Genomic DNA, 19775 nt, shown 5'->3' on the forward strand with positions numbered 1-19775 from the left:
GAGGTGGAGGTTGCAGTGAGCTGAGATCACGCCATTGCACTCCAGCCTGGGTGACAGAGCAAGACTCTGTCTCAAAAGAAAAAAAGAAAAAAAAAAAAAAAGATTCAGTTTAGGACCCAGAAATGAGCAAAAAAGAATGACACTGAGAAAGTCAACTGTGACATTTGGGAAGAAAAATGGCAGAGTAAGACAATGAACTGTGCCAGTTGTGATGTGTGGTATCTGTGTGCCCAATACCCAGATCTCCAAGAGAGGGGATTGGATTGGACCAGCATAGGTCTGGTGCCCATCCCAATCCAGTCATCTGTGGCTGTTGAAGGGGGGGGTCTTCTACCAGCCTTTGAGGGAACACCCTTTGTAGGGAGACCTAGGGGCATCTCTGAGAAAGGACAGGTTCCCCCAGAGGGCTTGTGTGTGCTCTTTCTCTCGCCCTCGCCCTACCCTGTTAGAGATTATCTGGGCAAAAGGCCTCAAGACGAAGCCAGCATCACCCTGGGCAGGTTTCAGGCAACACTGGCCATTTGTGGAGGACTTTGAGGAGCCTCTATTTTTTTTTTGTTTTTTTTGAGATGGAGTCTCACTCTGTTGCCCAGGCTGGAGTGCAGTGGCGTGATCTCGGCTCACTGCAACCTCCACCTCCCCAGTTCAAGCAATTCTCCTACCTCAGCAACCCAAGGAGCTGGGATTACAGGCACCTGCCACCATGCCCAGCTAATTTTTTTATTTTTAGTAGAGACAGGGTTTCACCATGCTGGCCAGGTTGGTCTCGAACTCCTGACCTTGTGATCCTCCCAAAGTGCTGGGATTATAGGTGTGAGCCACCGTGCCCGGCCGAGGGGCCTCCATCTTTAAGTCAGCACATCGCCCTCATCCAGAGCCTTGTTGGGGGTTCAGTGGTAGAATTCCTGCAGATCCCATGTGATGCTCAGTCTATACAACCCAAGAGTTCACTTTGAGGCACCGAATTCTGTCACAGTTAAGAGCACAGGCTCTGGAGTCAGACCTTGGGTTTGAATGCTAACTCCTCTCTTCACTTGCCTTAAGTAATCTGACACGGGTAAGTAATCTACCACCCCTGAGCCTCAGCTCCTTCATCTGCCAGAATGAGGCAATGTATCAATTATCAATAAGGATGCCTTTGGTCTTAAGTGACAAAAGTCTGACCCCAAATGGCTTAAGCCAAAAAAAAAAAAAAAAAAGATAATTTGTTGGCCCACACAACTACAGTTCAGAGTGTGGATTTCAGGCATGGCTGGAACCAGGAGCTCAAAGAATGTGCCCAGGCTCTATTTTCCTTTTTCTATTTCTTAGCTCCACTCCAGCCTTGCTTTCTCACATAGTCCTGAGAGGGTTCAGTAGCTCCTAGAGCTACATCTTGAGTCATTCACATCCACAGCCTGTGTCTGAGAATTCCCAGGTCAAGTCTTCATCTTCACTGTGATTGGACCACTTGAGGTCACATGTCCAGACTTGACCCAATCACCATAACCCAGGCTGATAGAATAGTTTGAACCAATTAGGGTTGACTTCTGGATCTGTGGGTGAAGTCAGCCCCATCCAATTGGTGCCTAAGAAGTTGGGGGTGGGTAGCGGAATTTGGGAGGGCAGCAAACAAATAATACCTAACTCCATAGAGTACTTACCACCTGCCAACTACTGTTCTGAGCACTTTGCATATATTAACTCTCTTACTGCTTAGAACAGCCCAAGGAGTTGCGTCCTGACATCATTCCCATTTTACAAATGAGGAAACTGAAGCACAGGGTGCTTAAGTGGCTTGGTGACACTGCGAGGAAGTGGCAGGACTGGAAGCAAATATCTTGGGACTTTCGTAAGAGGTGTCAGGACTGGCACATCCTAAGCCCTTCCACTGCTGAGGATCATTCTTTAGGAAAAGCTGATAGGACGACATCTGGCTGGGGAAGAGGACCCCTGACTGCCTTCTCATCCTCCGTTTGTCTTTTCTGTCCACAGTGGGATGATTTCATGGAACTTGGCAGAAGCATTGCTGACACCCAACTGGAGCAGGTCATCAAGAGCCAGAAGGCGAATCAATGCGCAGTGCTCATCTACACTTCCGGGACCACAGGCATGCCCAAGGGAGTGATGCTCAGTCATGACAACGTACGCCAAAGTCCCTTTGCTCTGGAGTGGTGGCCTTTGGGCTGTTTCTCCTGTTGGCTTCCAGGGGCAGGGTGGCATTCAGGGTCTAGCACGCAGTGGCTCCTTCACCACTGGGGGTTAGAGAGTAGTGTAGTTGCTTCACTAGGGGGCAGCAGAGTGCAGTGATTCAGATCAAGGAATGCTGGCCATGTCAAAAGCAGAAAAATGTCTGGCAGGGTATGCACCCAACAGACAAGGATGATTCCTCTGTGTAAGTCAGGAAGGTGTGTGTGTGTGTGTGTGTGTGTGTGTGTGTGTGTGTGTGTGTTTGAGATGGAGTCTTGCTCTGTCACCCAGGCTGCAGTGTAGTTGCACAATCTCAGCTCACGGCAACCTCTGCCTCTGTTCAAGTGATTTTCCTGCCTCAGCCTCCCAAGTAGCTGGGATTACAGGCACCCACCACCACGCCCGGCTAATTTTTGCATGTTTAGTAGAGACAGAGTTTCACCAAGTTGGCCAGGCTGGTCTTGAACTCCTGACCTCAGGTGATCCACCACCTTGGCCTCCCAAAGTGCTGGGATTACAGGCATGAGCCACCATGCCCAGCCTACTTTATTCTTCAGTTATGTTTGCGTATGTGTGTGTTTTATTTATTTATTTATTTTGAGACTGAGTCTGGCTCTGTTCCCCAGGCTGGAGTGCAGTGGCACTCCACTCACTGCAACCCCTGTCTCCTGGGTTCAAGCAATTCTCATGCCTCAGCCTCCTGAGTATCTGGGACTACAAGCCAGTGCCACCACACCCAACTAATTTTTTGCATTTTGGGTAGAGATGGAGTTTCACCATGTTGATCCGGCTGGTCTCAAACTCCTGACCTCAAGTCATCTGCCGGCCTTGGCCTCCCAAAGTGTTGGGATTACAGACATGAGCCACTGCACCTGGTCTATTTTTAAATTGTTTTTAGAGATGGGATCTTGCCATGTTGCCCAGGCTGGAGTGCAGTGACTACTCAGAGGCACAGTCATCGTGCACTTAAGCTTCAGACTCACAGGCTCAAGTGATCCTTCTGCCTCAGCCTCCCAAGTAGCTGGGTCTACAGGTGCATGCCACCGCGCCTAGCCTGCTGGTTTTTAAATGAAACATTTCTACTTTATAAATGCTTCCCTGCCCCCACCTCAGCCTAGGGTAATAGTTACCAGCACACACTGGTGTCTGACAACCTCAGTGTTGGAATCCTGGCTTTGCTACTTGTAAGTAACAATATACGCTGGTGTGCCATTGGTCATATGACATCATCAAACTGTGTGTCAGTTTGCCCATCTGTACAATGGGGAGAGTAGAGTGCCCAATTCTGGCAGAGGGCCTGGCCCATGGAAGGTCAGCAGTGGAAGATTGCAAAAGTCAGCCTCCACTTCCTTAACACACTGTCTCAGCTAGTGCTGTATAGCAAGGTGTGGGACTAGGATCATCCCCCTGGGTCTGGAGGTCCCGATCCTAGATCCACACCTTGGAAATCTTTTCTGAATTTCTCATTTTAACATGAATCCAAATCTTTCGCCAACACTGTCTCCTTCTTGCAGAACTCCTTTCCTCCTCCTGAATCTTAGCTCAAGCTCTCTCAGAAGTTTTCTGATTTTTCTACAACTATGGCTTTTACCCTCCCATACTGTCTGTTTGAGCAACATCGTGGGCCCAGGACGAAGGTCTATATGTAAATTAAAACTCGGCTTCCTGTAAAATTTGATGCATAAATATATTTTGCTATAACAACAAGGAAAGCAGGCTTCAAGTTTGGCAATAAATCGCTGGAGTAAAAATGAAAAGTTCATGCCGGGCGCAGTGGCTGAAGCCTGTAATCCCAACACTTTGGGAGGCCGAAACGGGCAGATCATGAGGTCAGGAGATCGAGACCATCCTGGCTAATACCGTGAAACCCCATCTCTACTAAAAATACAAAAAACTAGCCGGGCAAGGTGGCGGGCGCCTGTAGTCCCAGCTACTCAGGAGGCTAAGGCAGGAGAATGGCGTAAACCCGGGAGGCGGAGCTTGCAGTGAGCTGAGATCCGGCCACAGCACTCCAGCCTGGGCAACAGAGCGAGACTCTGTCTCAAAAAAACAAAAAAAAAGAAAAGAAAAGAAAAGAAAAGTTCAGACATTACAGAAGCCCTTGGACTCAACTGTATGATGCATGATAGAGAAAAATTATTTTTGGTCCAGTCTCCGTCATCGCTCCCCTGGATCTGTGTGGTTGCTTTCACCCTATCCTGTTACCCGCCTCCCACCCAACTCCCACCCTTACCCCCGTCTATCCTCTCTACAGCCACCAGAGGGCGCCTGTCAGCACCTGAGTCAGGTCCCATTCCTCCTCTGTCCGCAGCCTGCCATGGCTCCCATCTCCCTCCAGGTAAAAGCCCAGGTCCTCCTGAGGCCCACAAGGCCCTGCAAGCCTAGGCCCTTCCCCTTCCTCCTCTCTTCTCCACCCTCTCTCCCCCTTCCTCATTCTGTTCTAGCCACACCGTCCTCCTCACTGTTCCTCCAACACAGCTAGACAAGCCCTGCCTCGAGGTCTTTGCATGAGCTTGGTGGGAAGTTTTTTCCCTAGATAGCCACACAGCTTGTTCCCTCCCCTCCTTCGGGTGGGTCTCTGTTCAGCGTCACTTCTTCAGTGAAGCCCTCCCTAACTGCCATGTTTGAAATAGCAAACAATAAACCACCCCCTTACTCCCTAATTCTCGTTTGGCTACTTCTTTTCTTCCTTAGAATTTTTTAACACTGACATATTATATGCTCATTTGTTTATCAGGAACATCAGCTCCTTGAGGTCAGGGGTTGTCTGTCTTATTCACTACTGTAACTGCAGGGCCTGGTGGGCAGGAGGACTCAATCCACTTTTGGGAAATGAATGAATGAAAGAAATCTGATTAAACAGGATATTCCCCTCTACGCTGGCTAGTATTTATGCTCCTAGTAGCTGCATGTCTGCTAAGACATTCTCCCAGCACAGGGGTTATAAGCATACATCCTGAAGCAAGACTGCCCACTTTTTAATGGGGCTGTTTTATTTTTTTCTTGTTGATTTAAGTTCCTTATAGATTCTGGATATTAGTCCTTTTTTTTTTAAACAGACTCTTGCTCTGTCATCCAGGTTGGAGTGCAGTGAACACTATCTCGGCACACTGCAATGTCCACCTTCCAGGTTTAAGCGATTCTCCTGTCTCAGCCTTCCAAGCAGCTGGGATTACAGGCACCCACCGCCACGCCTGGCTCATTTCTGTATTTTTAGTAGAGATGGGGCTTCACTATGTTGGGCAGGCTGGTCTCAAACTCCTGACTGCAAGTGATCCACCCACCTCAGCCTCCCAAAGTGATTACAGGCGTGAGTCACAGCACCTGGCCGATATTAGTCCTTTATTGGACGTATAGTTGCAAATATTTTCTCCTATTCTGTAGGTTGTCTTTACTCTGTTAATTGCTTCTTTTGCTGTGCAGAAGCTCTTGAGTTTAAGTCCCAGTTGTCCATGTCTGTTTTTCTTGCATTTGCTTTCGTGGTCTTAGTCATAAATTCTTTGCCTAGGCCCATGTCCAGAAGAATTTTTCCTAGGTTTTCTTCGAGTTTCTTCATTTTTCTGCACATGGTTAGCCAGTTTTCCCAGCACCATTTATTGAATAGGATGTCCTTCTCCATTGTTTATTTTTATTTTTATTTATTTATTTATTTTTTTGAGATGGAGTCTCGCTCTGTCGCCCAGGCTAGAGTGCAGTGGCGCGATCTCGGCTCACTGCAAGCTCCACCTCCCGGGTTCACGCCATTCTCCTGCCTCAACCTCTGGAGTAGCTGGGACTACAGGCACCCGCCACCACGCCCGGCTAATTTTTTTTTGTTGTTGTATTTTTAGTAGAGATGGGGTTTCACCATGTTAGCCAGGATGGTCTCAATCTCTTGACTTTGTGATCCACCCGCCTCGGCCTCCCAAAGTGCTGGGATTACAGGTGTGAGCCACCGCACCCAGCCTCGTACATCTTTTATTTCTCGTTTGTGCCTGATTGCTCTGGCTAGGACTTCTAGTACTATGTTGACTAGCAGTGGTGAAAGTGAATATCCTTGTCTTGTTTCAGTTCTTAGAGGGGATGCTTCCAACTTTTGCCCATTCAGTATGATGTTTGCTGCAGGTTTGTCATAGACAGCTCTTATTATTTTGGGGTATATTCCTTGATGCCTAGTTTGTTGAGGGTTTTTATCATAAAAAATGTTGGATTTTGTCAAATGCTTTTTCTGCAGCCATTGAGATAATCATATGGCTTTTGGTTTTAATTCTGTGTATGTGATGAATCACATTTATTGATTTGTGTATGTTGAACCATCCTTGCATCCCAGGAATAAAGCGCACTTAAAAAGTATCTTTATTTTCATTTGTTTCAAAGATTTTTTTATTGCTTCCTTAATTTGTTTACCTAAAAGTCATTAAGGAGCAAGTTGCTTAGTTTTCACGTATTTGTGTGGTTTTGAGGGTTCCTGTTCGTATTGATTTCTAATTGCATTCCACTGTGGTCTGAGAAGATGCTTGATATGATTTTGATTTTTTTAATTTATTAAGACTTTCATTGTGGCAAAGCATGTCGTTAATCTTAGAGAATGTTCCATGTGCAGATGAGAAAAATGTATATTCAGTGGTCACTGGGTGGAGTATTCTGAAGATGTCTATTAGGTCCATTTGGTCAACTGTCCAATTTAGTCTAGAATTTCTTTATTTTCTGGCTCAATGTTCTGTCTAATTCTGTCAGTGGGGTGTTGAAGTCCCTCACAATTATTGTATGGCTATCTCTTTTCTTAAGTCTAGTAGTACTTGTCTTATAAATCTGGGTGCTCTGATGTTGGGAGGATGGTTAGATCTTCTGGTTGAATTTAACCCTTTATCATTATATAATGCCTTTCTTTTTTTTTTTTTTTAACTGTCATTAGGTTACAAACTGTTTTATCAGATAAAACAATAGCACCCTCTCATCTGGTTTTCTATTTGCATGATAGATCTTTCTCCATCCCTTTACTTTGAGCCTCTGAGTGTCATTACATGTGAGATGGGTCTCTTGAAGGCAGCAGCAGGTTGGGTCTTTTTGTGTTTTTTTTTTTTTTTTTGAGACAGAGTCTCACTCTGTCGCCCAGGCTGGAGTGCAGTGGCCGGATCTCAGCTCACTACAAGCTCCGCCTCCCGGGTTTACGCCATTCTCCTGCCTCAGCCTCCCGAGTAGCTGGGACTACAGGTGCCCACCACCTTGCCCGGCTAGTTTTTTGTATTTTTTAGTAGAGACAGGGTTTCACTGGGTTAGCCAGGATGGTCTCGATATCCTGACCTCGTGATCCGCCCGTCTCGGCCTCCCAAAGTGCTGGGATTACAGGCTTGAGCCACCACGCCCGGCCTTTTTTATTTTTTTTAATCAAATTTGTCACTCTATGTGTTTTAAGTGCTGTATTTAGGATGTTTATGTTCAAGGTTAATATTGATACGTGAGGTTTTGTTCCTGTCATAGTGTTTTTAGCTAGATGCTTTGTAGTGTTGATTGTGTAGTTGCTTTATAGGGTCTGTGGGCTTTGTACTTACATGTACTTTTATGGTAGCAAGTATTGTTCTTTTGTTTTCATGTTTAGAACTCCTTTGAGCATTTCTTTTCAGGCTGATCTAGTGATGACAAATTCCTTTACATTTGCTTGTCTGAGAAATATTTATTTCCCATTTATGAAACTTAGTTTGGTGGGATATAAAATTATTGGCTGGCATTTATTTTTCTTTAAGAAGGCTAAAAATGGGCTCCCAATCTCTTCTGCTTGTAAGGTTTCTTCTAAGAAATCCACTGTATGTCTGATGGAATTTCCTTTATATGTAATTTGGCCCTTTTCTCTAGCTGCCTTTAAGATTTTTTTTCATATTGACCTTGGTCTGATGACTATATGCCTTGGGGGTGGCCATATTGTATAGCATCTCACAGGAGTTCTCTGGATTTCTCACATCTAGATGTTGACCTCTCTAGCAAGATTAGGGAAATTTTCTAAGTTGCATACTTTTTCTTCTTTTCTCTCAGGAATACATTTAAGTCATAGGTTTGGTTGCTTTACATAATCCCATATTTCTCAAATACTTTGTTTTTCTTTATTTCTTTTTTCTTTACTTTTGTCTGAGTTGTTTGAAAGATCATTCTTCAAGCTCTGGAATTCTTTCTTCTGCTTGGTCTAGTCTAAGTATATTTTTAAATTTCTGGAGTGAATTTTTCAATTCCAGAAGTTCAATTTGGTTTTTTCTTAATATATCTATGTTGTATTTCATATATTGAAGTGTTTTTTGAGTTTCCTTATATTAGATTCCAACTTTCTCTTGGATCTCATTAAGTTTCCTTGCAACGTATATTTTGAATTCTTTATCTGTCATTTCAAACATTTCAATCTGGTGAGGACCCAATGCTAGAGAACTAGTGAGATTCTTTGGAGCTGCTGAAATACTCTGGCTTTTTCTACTGCCAGAGTTCTTGCACTGATTCGTTCTTATCTGAGGGAGCTGTCACTTCTTATTTTTGAATCTTCTATTGTTTGGATGCGGCTTTTGTATTTTTAAATTCTAGTTTCCCTTGAGGGTATGGCTGTGGCATATGTTGTGTATGACTGTATGGCATTGCCTCTGAGTGCTTTTGGAGGCCAAAGGTCTGTATGGGTTCCATGGTTGTGGATAGCTTCTATGCAGTGGCTAAGGTCTGTATGGATTCCATGGTTGTGGACAGCTTCTGTGCAGTGGTTAAGGTCTGTATGGGTTCCATGGTTATGCAGTGGCTGTCTCAGATGCTTCTTGTTGTAATGATGTAATGGACGTAAGAGCCAACACTATCTCCTGCAGGACTGAGGGTGTGGAGGTCTCAGGAGGCTCATCTCATGCACTGTCAATAAACCCTTCCAGTAGCAAGATTTTTGTTTGGTGGTGCAGTACAGGCTGCAGTCCAGTAGATGGCACTTAAAAATTAGAACCAGCAGGTAGGCTGGTGCCAAGTAGGCATGCATACCCTGATGGGGAGGTAGCAGGAAGAGATCATGATGGGGCGCACTGAGGTCTCAGGGGTAGTGGCAGGGAGTACACCAGTTCCTTGTCCTGAGCCAGCAGGAATGCAGTCCGCTTCTCTATCACACCCTGTCATGGGGCTCACAATCTTCTGTTTATAAAGGCTTCATCCTTTGGTTCCTGGCAGCAGTGTGCGGTGGGAGGGGAGGTGGGAAATGACCCCTTGTCCATGTCTTTTCCCAGGCACAGGTGCTGCCCACTCCAGTGGCTTGTGCCACACCCACATTTCCTTTGTTCCAAGGGGGGCTTTGGTGGGCTGCGTTCTCCTCCTCTTTTAGGGGCTACCCATGCCAAGGGTTAGATCTTCAGGGATCCTGCAGCCCCCCAGAGGCTCACTGGTCCCCTGTGCTTGCCAAAGTCACAGCAGGTTGTGGGGTATGTTTGTGGGGAATCTGGTGATGCAGTGGGTCAAAGGCAGAGAACCCCCAGGCAGGGCAGTGGCACCATAGGTGCACAACCGGTATGGTGCCTGCTGTCTCAGTTCAGGTCTGAGGGGAGTGTGAGCATGCCTGTGTGAACTGACCACCTGGTTCTCTGTCCCTGGGAAGTTCTCTAACCAGCACCCACGGTGTTGGCCTGGGTTGCAAGGGCAGAGGAGCTCCCTGACCATTTAGTGACCAGGAGATTATCAAGGGGGAGTGGGGAGCAAAGAAGCACTCCCACCTATCCTTTCCATGGGGCTCTGAGTTCCTCAGGAGCTGATTTTTGCCAGTTCCTTGCAGCTTTCCTTTTCTATGCCGCAGCTTCTTCCTGTGGGCACTCCAACAGGTCCTGCCTCTCTTTCCTCCATTTTCAGTTCAAAACATATCCATTCACCAGTAACTTTGATCTTCTTCCTGAAAACTGACATCTGATGTCCCTTGTGGCCATCATATATCAATTACACTGTTAGCAAGTGGCAGATTCTCATTCATATCCTTCTGATTCTAAACCACAAGGCTTTCCACAATAGGGAAGATGACACTTGTCAGCCAGGCTGAGCCCAGGCCACAGGGCTCTGGGCAGGGTCATGCTGTCCATGGGTGACTTACAGGACCAACATGAGGACATCACTCTGGAACTTTTTTGTTTTTGAGGCAGAGTCTGCTCTGTCGCCCAGGTTGGAGTGCAGTGGCACAATCTCGGCTCACTGCAACCTCTGCCTCCCAATTTCAAGGGATTCCCCTGCCTCAGCCTCCCGAGTAGCAGGGATTACAGGCGTGTGCCAACACACCCAGCTAATTTTTGTATTATTAGTAGAGACGGGGTTTCACCTCATTGGCCAGGCTGGTCTCGAACTCCTGACCTCAGGTGATCCGCCCGCCTTGGCCTCCCAAAGTGCTGGGATTACAAGCGTGAGCCACCACGCCCGGTCATCACTCTTGAACTTCTCAACATGATGGCTGGCTCCCCCAACAGCAAGTGATCCCAAAGATTTGTCAGTCCCAGAATTTCCACAGCGTCCCTTCTGCTCCTTTCTGTCAGTCAAAACAAATCACTGGACCAATTTTGTCCCAGAGGAAAGAGAAACAAATTCCACCTCAGAATGGAGGAGTAGCAGAGAATTTGCAGCTCTGTTTAATCTACCACATAGACATAAAATGCTTAGAACAATGCCTGGCATATAGGAAGCCATGTCAAGGATAGCTATTGATATTGTATTTGGCTGGGTGCAGTGGCTTACGTATGTAATCCCAGCACTTTGGGAGGCCGAGGCAGGAGGATTGCTTGAGGCCAGGATTGTTTGAGAGAAGCCTGGGAAACACAGCAAGACCCCATCTCTACAAAAAATGTTTTAAAAATTAGCTGGGCATGGTGGCACATGCCTGTAGTCCCAGCTACTCAGGAGGCTGAAGCAAGAAGATCCCTTGAGCCCAGGAGTTCGCGGTTGCAGTGAGCTATGATGCTGCCACTGCACTCCAGCCTGGGTGACAGAGTAAGGCCCTGTCTCATCATCATGTTTATAGCAAGAAGTTAAAGGTAGCCTTAGATTCTCTCCAGATGTCTGCAGCTCAGTGTTTCTAACATGTATGGAACACTATGTTCTATGCTCAGATAAACACATTTTAACCCCTCAGTAAAACCCCATCAGGAAAATTTTGTCACTAACCCTTTTACAGATGAGAAAACTGAGGCTCAGACAGAGGAAATTACTTGGTCAGGATCACAGAGCAAGGGAAGCTCTGAACTGAAATCTGAACCAGGAGTGTCTAAACCATTGTACGTCACAGACTACACACACCAAGCCCCTTCTCTCAACAAAAGTGTGCTAGGTTCCTTGAACCCTGGACTATGCATGGCAAGGTTTATGGGAGCCTTCATCCTGAGCCCAGGGAAAGAAGTGGAACTAGCCTTGAGGGACATTTTGGGCTGACTGCTGTATGTCCTTTATTCTAGTTAACCTTTCCTTCTATTTCCTCATTCATTCGACAAAAATTCATTGAGCACCTAGTATGTACTGGGGAACATTCCAGGAACAGGGGATACAGCAGCGAACAAGACAGACTCAATTTGGACCTTGGGAACAGATAAGAAATTAACAAATGGAAACATTCGGCCATGTGCGGTGGCTCACACCTGTAATCCCAGCACTTTGGGAGGCTGAGGTGGGCGGATCACAAGGTCAGGAGATCGAGACCACGGTGAAACCCCGTCTCTGCTAAAAATACAAAACATTAGCCAGGCGCAGTGGCGGGCGCCTGTAGTCCCAGCTACTCAGGAGGCTGAGGCAGGGAAATGGCTGATCCCGGGAGGCAGAGCTTGCAGTGAGTCAAGATCACGCCACTGCACTCCAGCCAGGGGGACAGAGCAAGACTCCATCTCAAAAAAAAACAATAAAAAAAAGAAAACATTCAGCTTGCGTGACATGGTGCGTAGAGGCTTAGGCAGTCAGTGGCACTTTCACCTTAGATGGTGTGAGATGGCCCTTCTAAGGAGGTGCCATTTGAGCTGAGACTTAATGTTCAAGAAGTAGCCAGCCATGGGGGTGTAGGGTGGTGACGGAAAAGGCTGAAGAAAGAGCATTCCAGGCAGAGGGAATAGCCAGTGCAAAGGCCCTGAGGCTGGACCATGCCTGATACATTGGAGGAACAGTGAGGAGGTCTGGGTGGCTGGATTAACGAAGTAACTATTTACCAGGTATTTATGACACTAGTGAGAACTATAGGTGACAAAATTATAGGTACACTAAAACTTTACATCCATATATGCATTGGAGAAAGAAAAATGCTAATAATGCTAATTGCTGGGGTGTTTATATGATGGGATTATGGGTAGCCTTTTTGTTTGTTTGACCATGTTGGTTCCATAGTTCTATATTGGACCTGAGAAGCCTCTGCCCCCACTTTAAAGATGAGGCAAGAAAGGCCACAAGGGATTTTAAGTAAATAGCCCAAATGTCTAGCAAACAGTGGAGTCAGGGTTTGACTCTGGGACACTTGCTGAATCCTTCGGTTTTCTGAGTTTTGTCATTGGACCCAAGAGGGTCTGCAACCTCCCTACTCCTAAAGCTGCCTGCTAAATTTTGCAACCCCCCTAACTTCAGGCAAGTTAGTTAAGGGCTCTGTGCTTCTGTTTTCACATAATTCTCCCTGATTAAAAAAACCGTTAGACCTGGGGCTTCACCCAAAAAATCTGTTGAATGATTAACAGCCATCTACTCACCTGGGCTGCCCAAGAGGATGAAGTGGGGGATCCAGGTCCTTACTCGATCTTACCTTGAGAGCATCTGCTTGAGCAAAGTAAGTGAGCGCCCCAATCTTCATGAGTACCCAGATGTCCATCATCTGTGCTGCAATGTGGCTGAGTGGGAGGTAGCTGACCACCGTCTCATGCTTTTCTGTCAGTTTAAAATCCTTTGCCACTGCTCCTGCCATCCACGTGATCTGTAACGTAAGGGACAATCCAAGATGCCTTATACTGACTTATGAAAAAGCAACACACACGCACTCAGCTAGATTGCGGCACAGACGATGGACATCTGGGTACCCGTAAAGATCGGGGCACTCATATACTTTAGGCTTAAGCAGATGCTGTCAAGGTAAGATCAAGTAAGGACCTGGGGCCCCCACTTCATCCTCTTGGGCAGCCCAGATGAGTAGATGGTTGTGAATCATTTGACAGATTTTTTGGGGGAAGCTCCAAAAATTTCGGGAGAATTATAGTTACTGACCCCCAGGTGTTATGATGATTCAATGACTTGCTGTTTGTAAAGTATGCAAACAGTGTCTTGGTCATAGTAGGTGCTTTGTAAGTGTTTACTTAATTAATGTGTTTAGCTAAATATATTTAAAAGGGCCCTCCAGGCTGGGCATGGTCAGTCACACCTATAATCCTAGCACTTTGGGAGGCTGAGGCGGGAGGTCGTTGGAGGCCAGGAGTTTGAGGCCAAGCTGGAAAACATAGTGAGTTCCCCTCTCTACAAAAAAAAAAGTTTAAAAAAAAAATTACCTGGATGTGGTGGTATGTGCCTGCAGTCCCAGCTACACAAGAGGCTGAGATGGGATGATCCCTTAAACCCAGGAGTTTGGGGTTGCAGTGAGCTGTGATCACACCACTGAGTCTGGGTGACAGAGTGAGGTCCTGTCTGAAAAATAAATACATAAAAATTTAAAAATAAAATGGCCCTTCTATGAGGGCGAGGCACCTTGGATTGTCCCTTATGTTACAGATCACATGGATGGCAGGAACAGTGGCAAAGGACTTTAAACTGACAGAAAAGCATGAGACGGTAGTCAGCTACCTCCCACTGAGCCACATTGCAGCACAGATGTTGGACATCTGGGTACCCATAAAGATTGGGGCGCTCACATACTTTGCTCAAGCAGATGCTCTCAAGGTAAGATCGAGTAGGGACCTGGGGCTCCCCCTTCATGCTCTTGGGCAGCCCAGGTGAGTAGATAGTTGTTAATCATTCAACAGATTTTTTGGGTGAGGCCCCAGGTCTAACGGTTTTTCCTCTGCCCTCATCTTAATGCTCTATTTAGAAGCATTAAAAACAAGACCAGGTGGGCCGGGTGCGGTGGCTCAAGCCTGTAATCCCAGCACTTTGGGAGGCCGAGACGGGCGGATCACGAGGTCAGGAGATCGAGACCATCCTGGCTAACACGGTGAAACCCCATCTCTACTAAAAAAATACAAAAAACTAGCCGGGCGAGGTGGCGGGCGCCTGTGGTCCCAGCTACTCAGGAGGCTGAGGCAGGAGAATGGCGTAAACCCAGGAGGCGGAGCTTGCAGTGAGCTGAGATCCGGCCACTGTACTCCAACCTGGGCGACAGAGCGAGACTCCGTCTCAAAAAAAAAAAAAAAAAATCAATTGATCATAAATGTAAGGTTTTGTTTCTGGATCTTCTATTTTGTTCCACTGATCTGCATTTCTGTCTTTATACCAAAGCCACACTGACTTGATCACACTAGCTTGATAGCAGGATGGCTAACTTTTCCTGGTTTGCCTGAGACTTCCCCAGTTTTAAAACAGAAAGTTTCACATTTCAGATACCCCTGCAGTTCTGCAGTAAACCAGGATGGTTGTTCACCCTACTTTAGAATAAATTTTAAAATCAGGTAGTAAGTCCTCCAATTTTGTCTTTCTTTTCCAGAATTGCTTTGGCTATTGTAGGTCCTCTGCATTTCTATATAAATTTTAAAGTCGGCTTGTCAATTTGTATTTAAAAACAAAACAAAACAAACAGACAAAAACCTGCCTAGATTTTGATAGGGATTGCATTGAACCTATAGGTCTCTTTGGGGGAGAATCTTGCATCCTTTTTTAACAGTTGTACAATATTCCACTGCATGCTTGGACCACAGTTTCTTTAGCCAACCCCTTGTCATTGAACCTGTAAGCTGTTTCCATTCTGTTACAAAACAGTGTGCAAAGAACACCTTGAATGTGTTTCTTTGTGTGTCTGAGTCTTTCCTTCAGCTGAATTCCTTCACCCACAGAAGTGAAGTTGACAGGTTGCATTTAAAATGTTAATAGTACTGTCATGTTACCTTCCAAAAATATTTTACCAGTTTGTGCTTCTCATCAAATCCCTAGAGAGAGTGCAAAAATCTGATTGGCCAACCCAGCCAGTGGATTGTCTCGTTTGGGCTGGGAGCCCTACATGATCTGATCGGTGAAGGAATGTTCTCTTGGGCAGAGTTGGGTGGATCGGGAGAGATGGACATCCCTGGTGCATGGAAGGCCCTGCTGTGGCTAACCTAGCTTCGTTCCGTACAGGGCACCTTGGTAAATACTCTACAGAAGGTAAAACCTACTGTCTTCATGGGAGTGCCCCAGATTTGGGAGAAGATACATGAGACAGTGAAGAAAAATAGTGCCAAGTCCACAGGCTTGCAGAAGAAGGTGTTTGTGTGGGCAAGAAACATTGGCTTCAAGGTCAACTCCAAAAAGATGTTGGGGTAGGTGCAGCATCCAGAGGGCTAGGAGGATAGCTGGTGAGGAGGCTCAGCCTTCTTCACAGGGTCCCATCAGCCCCTTTCCACTTGACGGCATTCTTATTCACAGGAAATATAATACTCCCATGAGCTACCGCGTGGCTAAGACTCTCGTGTTCAGCAAAGTCAAGACGTCCCTTGGCTTGGATCACTGTCACTCTTTCATCAGTGGGGCTGTGCCTCTCAACCAAGAGACTGCCGAGTTCTTTCTAAGCTTGGACATACCTATAGGCGAGTTGTATGGGTTGAGTGAAAGCTCGGGACCCCACACAATATCCAACCAGAATAACTACAGGCTTCTAAGGTAACAGCCCCCGGGGCAGATCCCCGCTCCTCCCATAACATGGGGTCAAGAGGGGGATGGGGGGTATATAGATGGGCCTCTGGGTTAAGAGGAATCCTGATGTGGTGTCTCCAGAATGATCCTCTTCTCCAGCCTCCAGCTCCTAACTCTGCATGACCATGGGAAACCCTGGATGGTCAGAGAGCCCACAGATAAGGGGGATGGCTCTCTGAACATTCCATGGTCTTCCCATTTGTGAGTTCTGCCTCCAAGTTCACCGCCTGTGACCTCAGCACCTTTCATCCCCATGATCCCCCATCTCAAAACACCTCCATGGCCCATTCCTGGCTTTCTCCCAAGCTCAGCTTGCCCTAGGCTGCAAGGTTGAACCCAATGATAAGAAGACTTTAAGAATACCAAATTCAGGTTCAACTCCCCATCTGACAGCAGTTATAGTCATAGAATCTTCTGTGTCTCTCCCTGACTCCCTCCTTTTAGCATGGGTGAGGTTTGAAAAAAACATCTTTTCATATATGTTTATTTTTAAAAATTTATTTGAAAAATCTTTTTAGAGATAGGGTCTCACTTTGTTGTCCAGGCTGGAGTGCAATGGTACAATCATAGATCGCTGTAACCTCAAACTTCGGGATTCAAGCATTCCTTCTGCCTCAGCCTCCCAGCTAGCTGGGACTATAGGCATAAGCCTCCATGCTTGGCAATTTTGTAAAAAAAATGTTTGTAGAGATGGGGTTTTGCTATGTTGCCTAGGCTGGCCTTGAACTCCTGGACTCAAGCAATCCTCAGCCTCCCAAAGCACTGGGATTACAGGCATGAACCACCATGCCCAGCCTTTTTATACACTTAAAAGTCATTTGTACTTCCTTTCCTATGAACTATCTGTGAATATTATCTGCCTGTTTTAAAAATTAGATTATTGGGCCCTTTATTATTGGTTTGTTGGCACTCTTTACATATTAGGAAAATCAGCCCTTTGTCTTTCGTATGAGTTACAAATATTTTATCCCCTGGCTTGTCATTGGTATTCTGATTTTAGTTAAGATGTTTTTTACTCTGCAGAAATTTGTGGTCACAAATTCAGATGGTTGAACTTATCAATCTTTTCTTTTGTGGCTTCTGGATTTTTCTACATACCTAAAAATGTTTCAGTGGGGGAAATCATAAGGCAGCTCTTTGTAAATTTTAAATTTCTCAGGTCTGTCTCCACTTTTTCTTTTGCTAACTGGGGGAATACCTACATTTAACCCTGGGACCACTGGCCTTGCTAACAGTTAATCAAAGAGATCTCAGCAACACAAGGAGAAAATATTTCCTTTCCTGCATCCTAAAACTGCCCTGGCCAATGCTATCTCTAGGGCGGGGGGGGGGAAAAGTAAGAAGAAGAATCCAGATTTCAAATAGTGCTACTCTGTTTTATGAAAGTAACTTTTACCTCTAAAGAGATTGTAGTTGGTTGTCATACTTAAAATTAGCTGTCTGAATCACTGCAGAGAGGTCTACCTATCTGTTTTCTTAAAAATGAGGGGTTTTTGTTCCTATCCTTAAGCCAAAAGCATTTTTTTCTTTGCTGGCATATATGGAGATTAAAAAAAAACAACAAAAAAAACGCCTGAAATGCTGCTGGATTTTCTTTCGTTTTTTGTTTTTGTTTGTTTTATGAGATAGAGTCTTGCTCTGTTGCCCAGGCTGGAGTACAGTGGTGTGATCACTACTCACTGCAGCCTTGACCTTCCCGGGCTCAGGTGATTCTCCCACCCCAGCCTCCCAAGTAGCTGGGACCACAGGTATGCACCACCATGCCCAACTTTTATTTTTTATTATTTTTGTAGAGACGGGTCTCTGTATGTTGCCCAGCTTGGTCTTGAACTCCTGGGCTCAGGCAATACTCCCTCCTCGGCTTTCCAAAGCGTTAGGATTACAGGTGTGAGCCACCGCACCCGGCCACCACTGGGTTTCCGGGTTCACAAAGCCTTTGGGAATCTGACACACTGGATTAAACACTGCAGCAAACACCTCCTTCTGTGCACTCGGGTGCATATCCAGCCTGCTGTAGTTGAGCAGAGTATTAGGTGTCTAGGCTGAAGATACAGGCAGAGCTGGGTGGCTGACTTTGTCTCATGAGCCTCAGTTTCTCTGCTTCTGTCCCTTGGCAGCTGTGGCAAGATCTTGACTGGGTGCAAGAATATGCTGTTCCAGCAGAACAAGGATGGTATTGGGGAGATCTGCCTCTGGGGTAGGCACATCTTCATGGGCTACCTGGAAAGTGAGACTGAAACTACAGAGGCCATCGATGATGAAGGCTGGCTACACTCTGGGGATCTGGGCCAGCTGGACAGTCTGGGATTCCTCTATGTCACTGGCCGCATCAAAGGTACCAGGGACTGAGTTCTTTGGGAATCTCCTGCAAGCAGGCCCACCCTGAACATTTAAGGGCCCAGCGTACCAGCACAAAGGCCACCCCCAGTTCCTCATCTTCCAAGAGGAACTGTGCAGAAACACCTCAGTCTGTACAACCCAGCTCTATCCTCCTGTCCAGCAGTTACCCCTTGGTCACTTGGTATCCCATGGTCCACCCTCAGGAGGATGGACCTGCAAAAGACAAGCCTTGAAGCCTGTTTCAGAATAGCACCAGCCCAGAGGAAAACTCAGTAAGAGAAGGATAAAGAAATTCCTTGTGACATCATTTTGGCACCTTGATCCAGCCATACCTGAAGTCAGGGACCTTTTGAACTTTTCAGTTATATTGAGCCAACAGTTTTACTTTTTTTTAACTCAAACTCATTCAAGCTGGCTCAAATGGGTTTGAGTAAGAAAGTGCCATTTTCTTCCTCTGCATTTTCAGAGGACAATAATCTACAGAGTTGTAAGGATTAAAGAAAGTATAGAACAAGGATAAGCCAAGTTTTCCTGAAGAGCGCCCTTTAGCAAATATTTTTGGGTTCACAAAATGTGTCTCTGTTGCAGCTTCTCAACTCAGTGATTTGTAGCATAAAAACAGCTGTTGACAACACATAAAGAATGGGTGTGGCCAGCTGCCAATATGAATGTCATAATTTTTATGTGTCAAAAATATTCTTCTTTTGACTTCCAACAACTTAAAAATATAAAATTCATTTTTAGCTTTTGGTCATACAAAACTGAATAGTGGCCTGGATTTGGCCACTGTGGGCCATAGTTTGCCAAAACCTGATGGAGAACACTCAGTGCTTTTTTACCCAAACCAATTTAAGATGGCTTTAAATAGGTTTGGGGTGGGGGGGAAGCAAAACTGTTGACTCAACATAACTGAAAAGGTCAGTTGGCCAAAAGGTTAGCTGGATTCAGGTATGGCTGGATCTGGGTGCCAAAATGAGGTCATAAGAAATTTTGAAATTCTTTTCTTGAGTTTTCCTCTGTGCTGCTACTATTTTACTTTTGAGAGAGGGTCTCACTCTGTTGGCCAGGCTGGAATACAGTCTCCAATTATGACTCACTGTGGCCTCGACTTCCCAGGCTCAGGTGATTCTCCCACCTCAGCCTCCTGAGTAACTAGGATTACAGGCGCATGCCACCATACCCCGCTATTCTTTTGCAGAGACCCGGTTTCACCATGTTGCCCAGGCTAGTCTAGCACTTGTGGGCTCAAGTGATCTGCTCACCTCAGCCTCCCAAAGTGGCAGGATTATAGGTGTGAGTCACTGCACCTGGCCACTAGTGTTTTTGTTTTGTTTTGCTTTGGTTTTTTGAGATGGCGTTTCACTTTTGTTACCCAGGCTGGAGTGCGGTGGCACAATCTTGGCTCACTGCAACCTCCGCCTCCCAGGTTCAAGTGATTCTCCTGCCTCAGCCTCCCGAGTAGCCCGGATTACAGGCAC

General features: G+C 46.0%; 1 protein-coding gene across 5 annotated transcripts in view; it reads left to right on the forward strand.

Moving 5' to 3' along the window:
- ACSBG2 (acyl-CoA synthetase bubblegum family member 2) overlaps positions 1-19775 on the forward strand; it is a 61754-nt gene that overhangs the window by 34702 nt on the left and 7277 nt on the right. For all 5 annotated transcript variants that reach the window (XM_011943524.1, XM_011943521.1, XM_011943519.1 and 2 more), the window contains 5 exons: positions 1975-2124; positions 13849-14016; positions 15403-15584; positions 15691-15924; positions 18075-18292. In XM_011943524.1, the coding sequence (XP_011798914.1) occupies positions 1975-2124; positions 13849-14016; positions 15403-15584; positions 15691-15924; positions 18075-18292 (952 nt within the window). The remainder of the gene's footprint in view (positions 1-1974; positions 2125-13848; positions 14017-15402; positions 15585-15690; positions 15925-18074; positions 18293-19775) is intronic.

Source organism: Colobus angolensis, unplaced genomic scaffold (assembly GCF_000951035.1).
Source record: "Colobus angolensis palliatus isolate OR3802 unplaced genomic scaffold, Cang.pa_1.0 Scaffold22, whole genome shotgun sequence".
NCBI lineage: Eukaryota > Metazoa > Chordata > Mammalia > Primates > Cercopithecidae > Colobus > Colobus angolensis.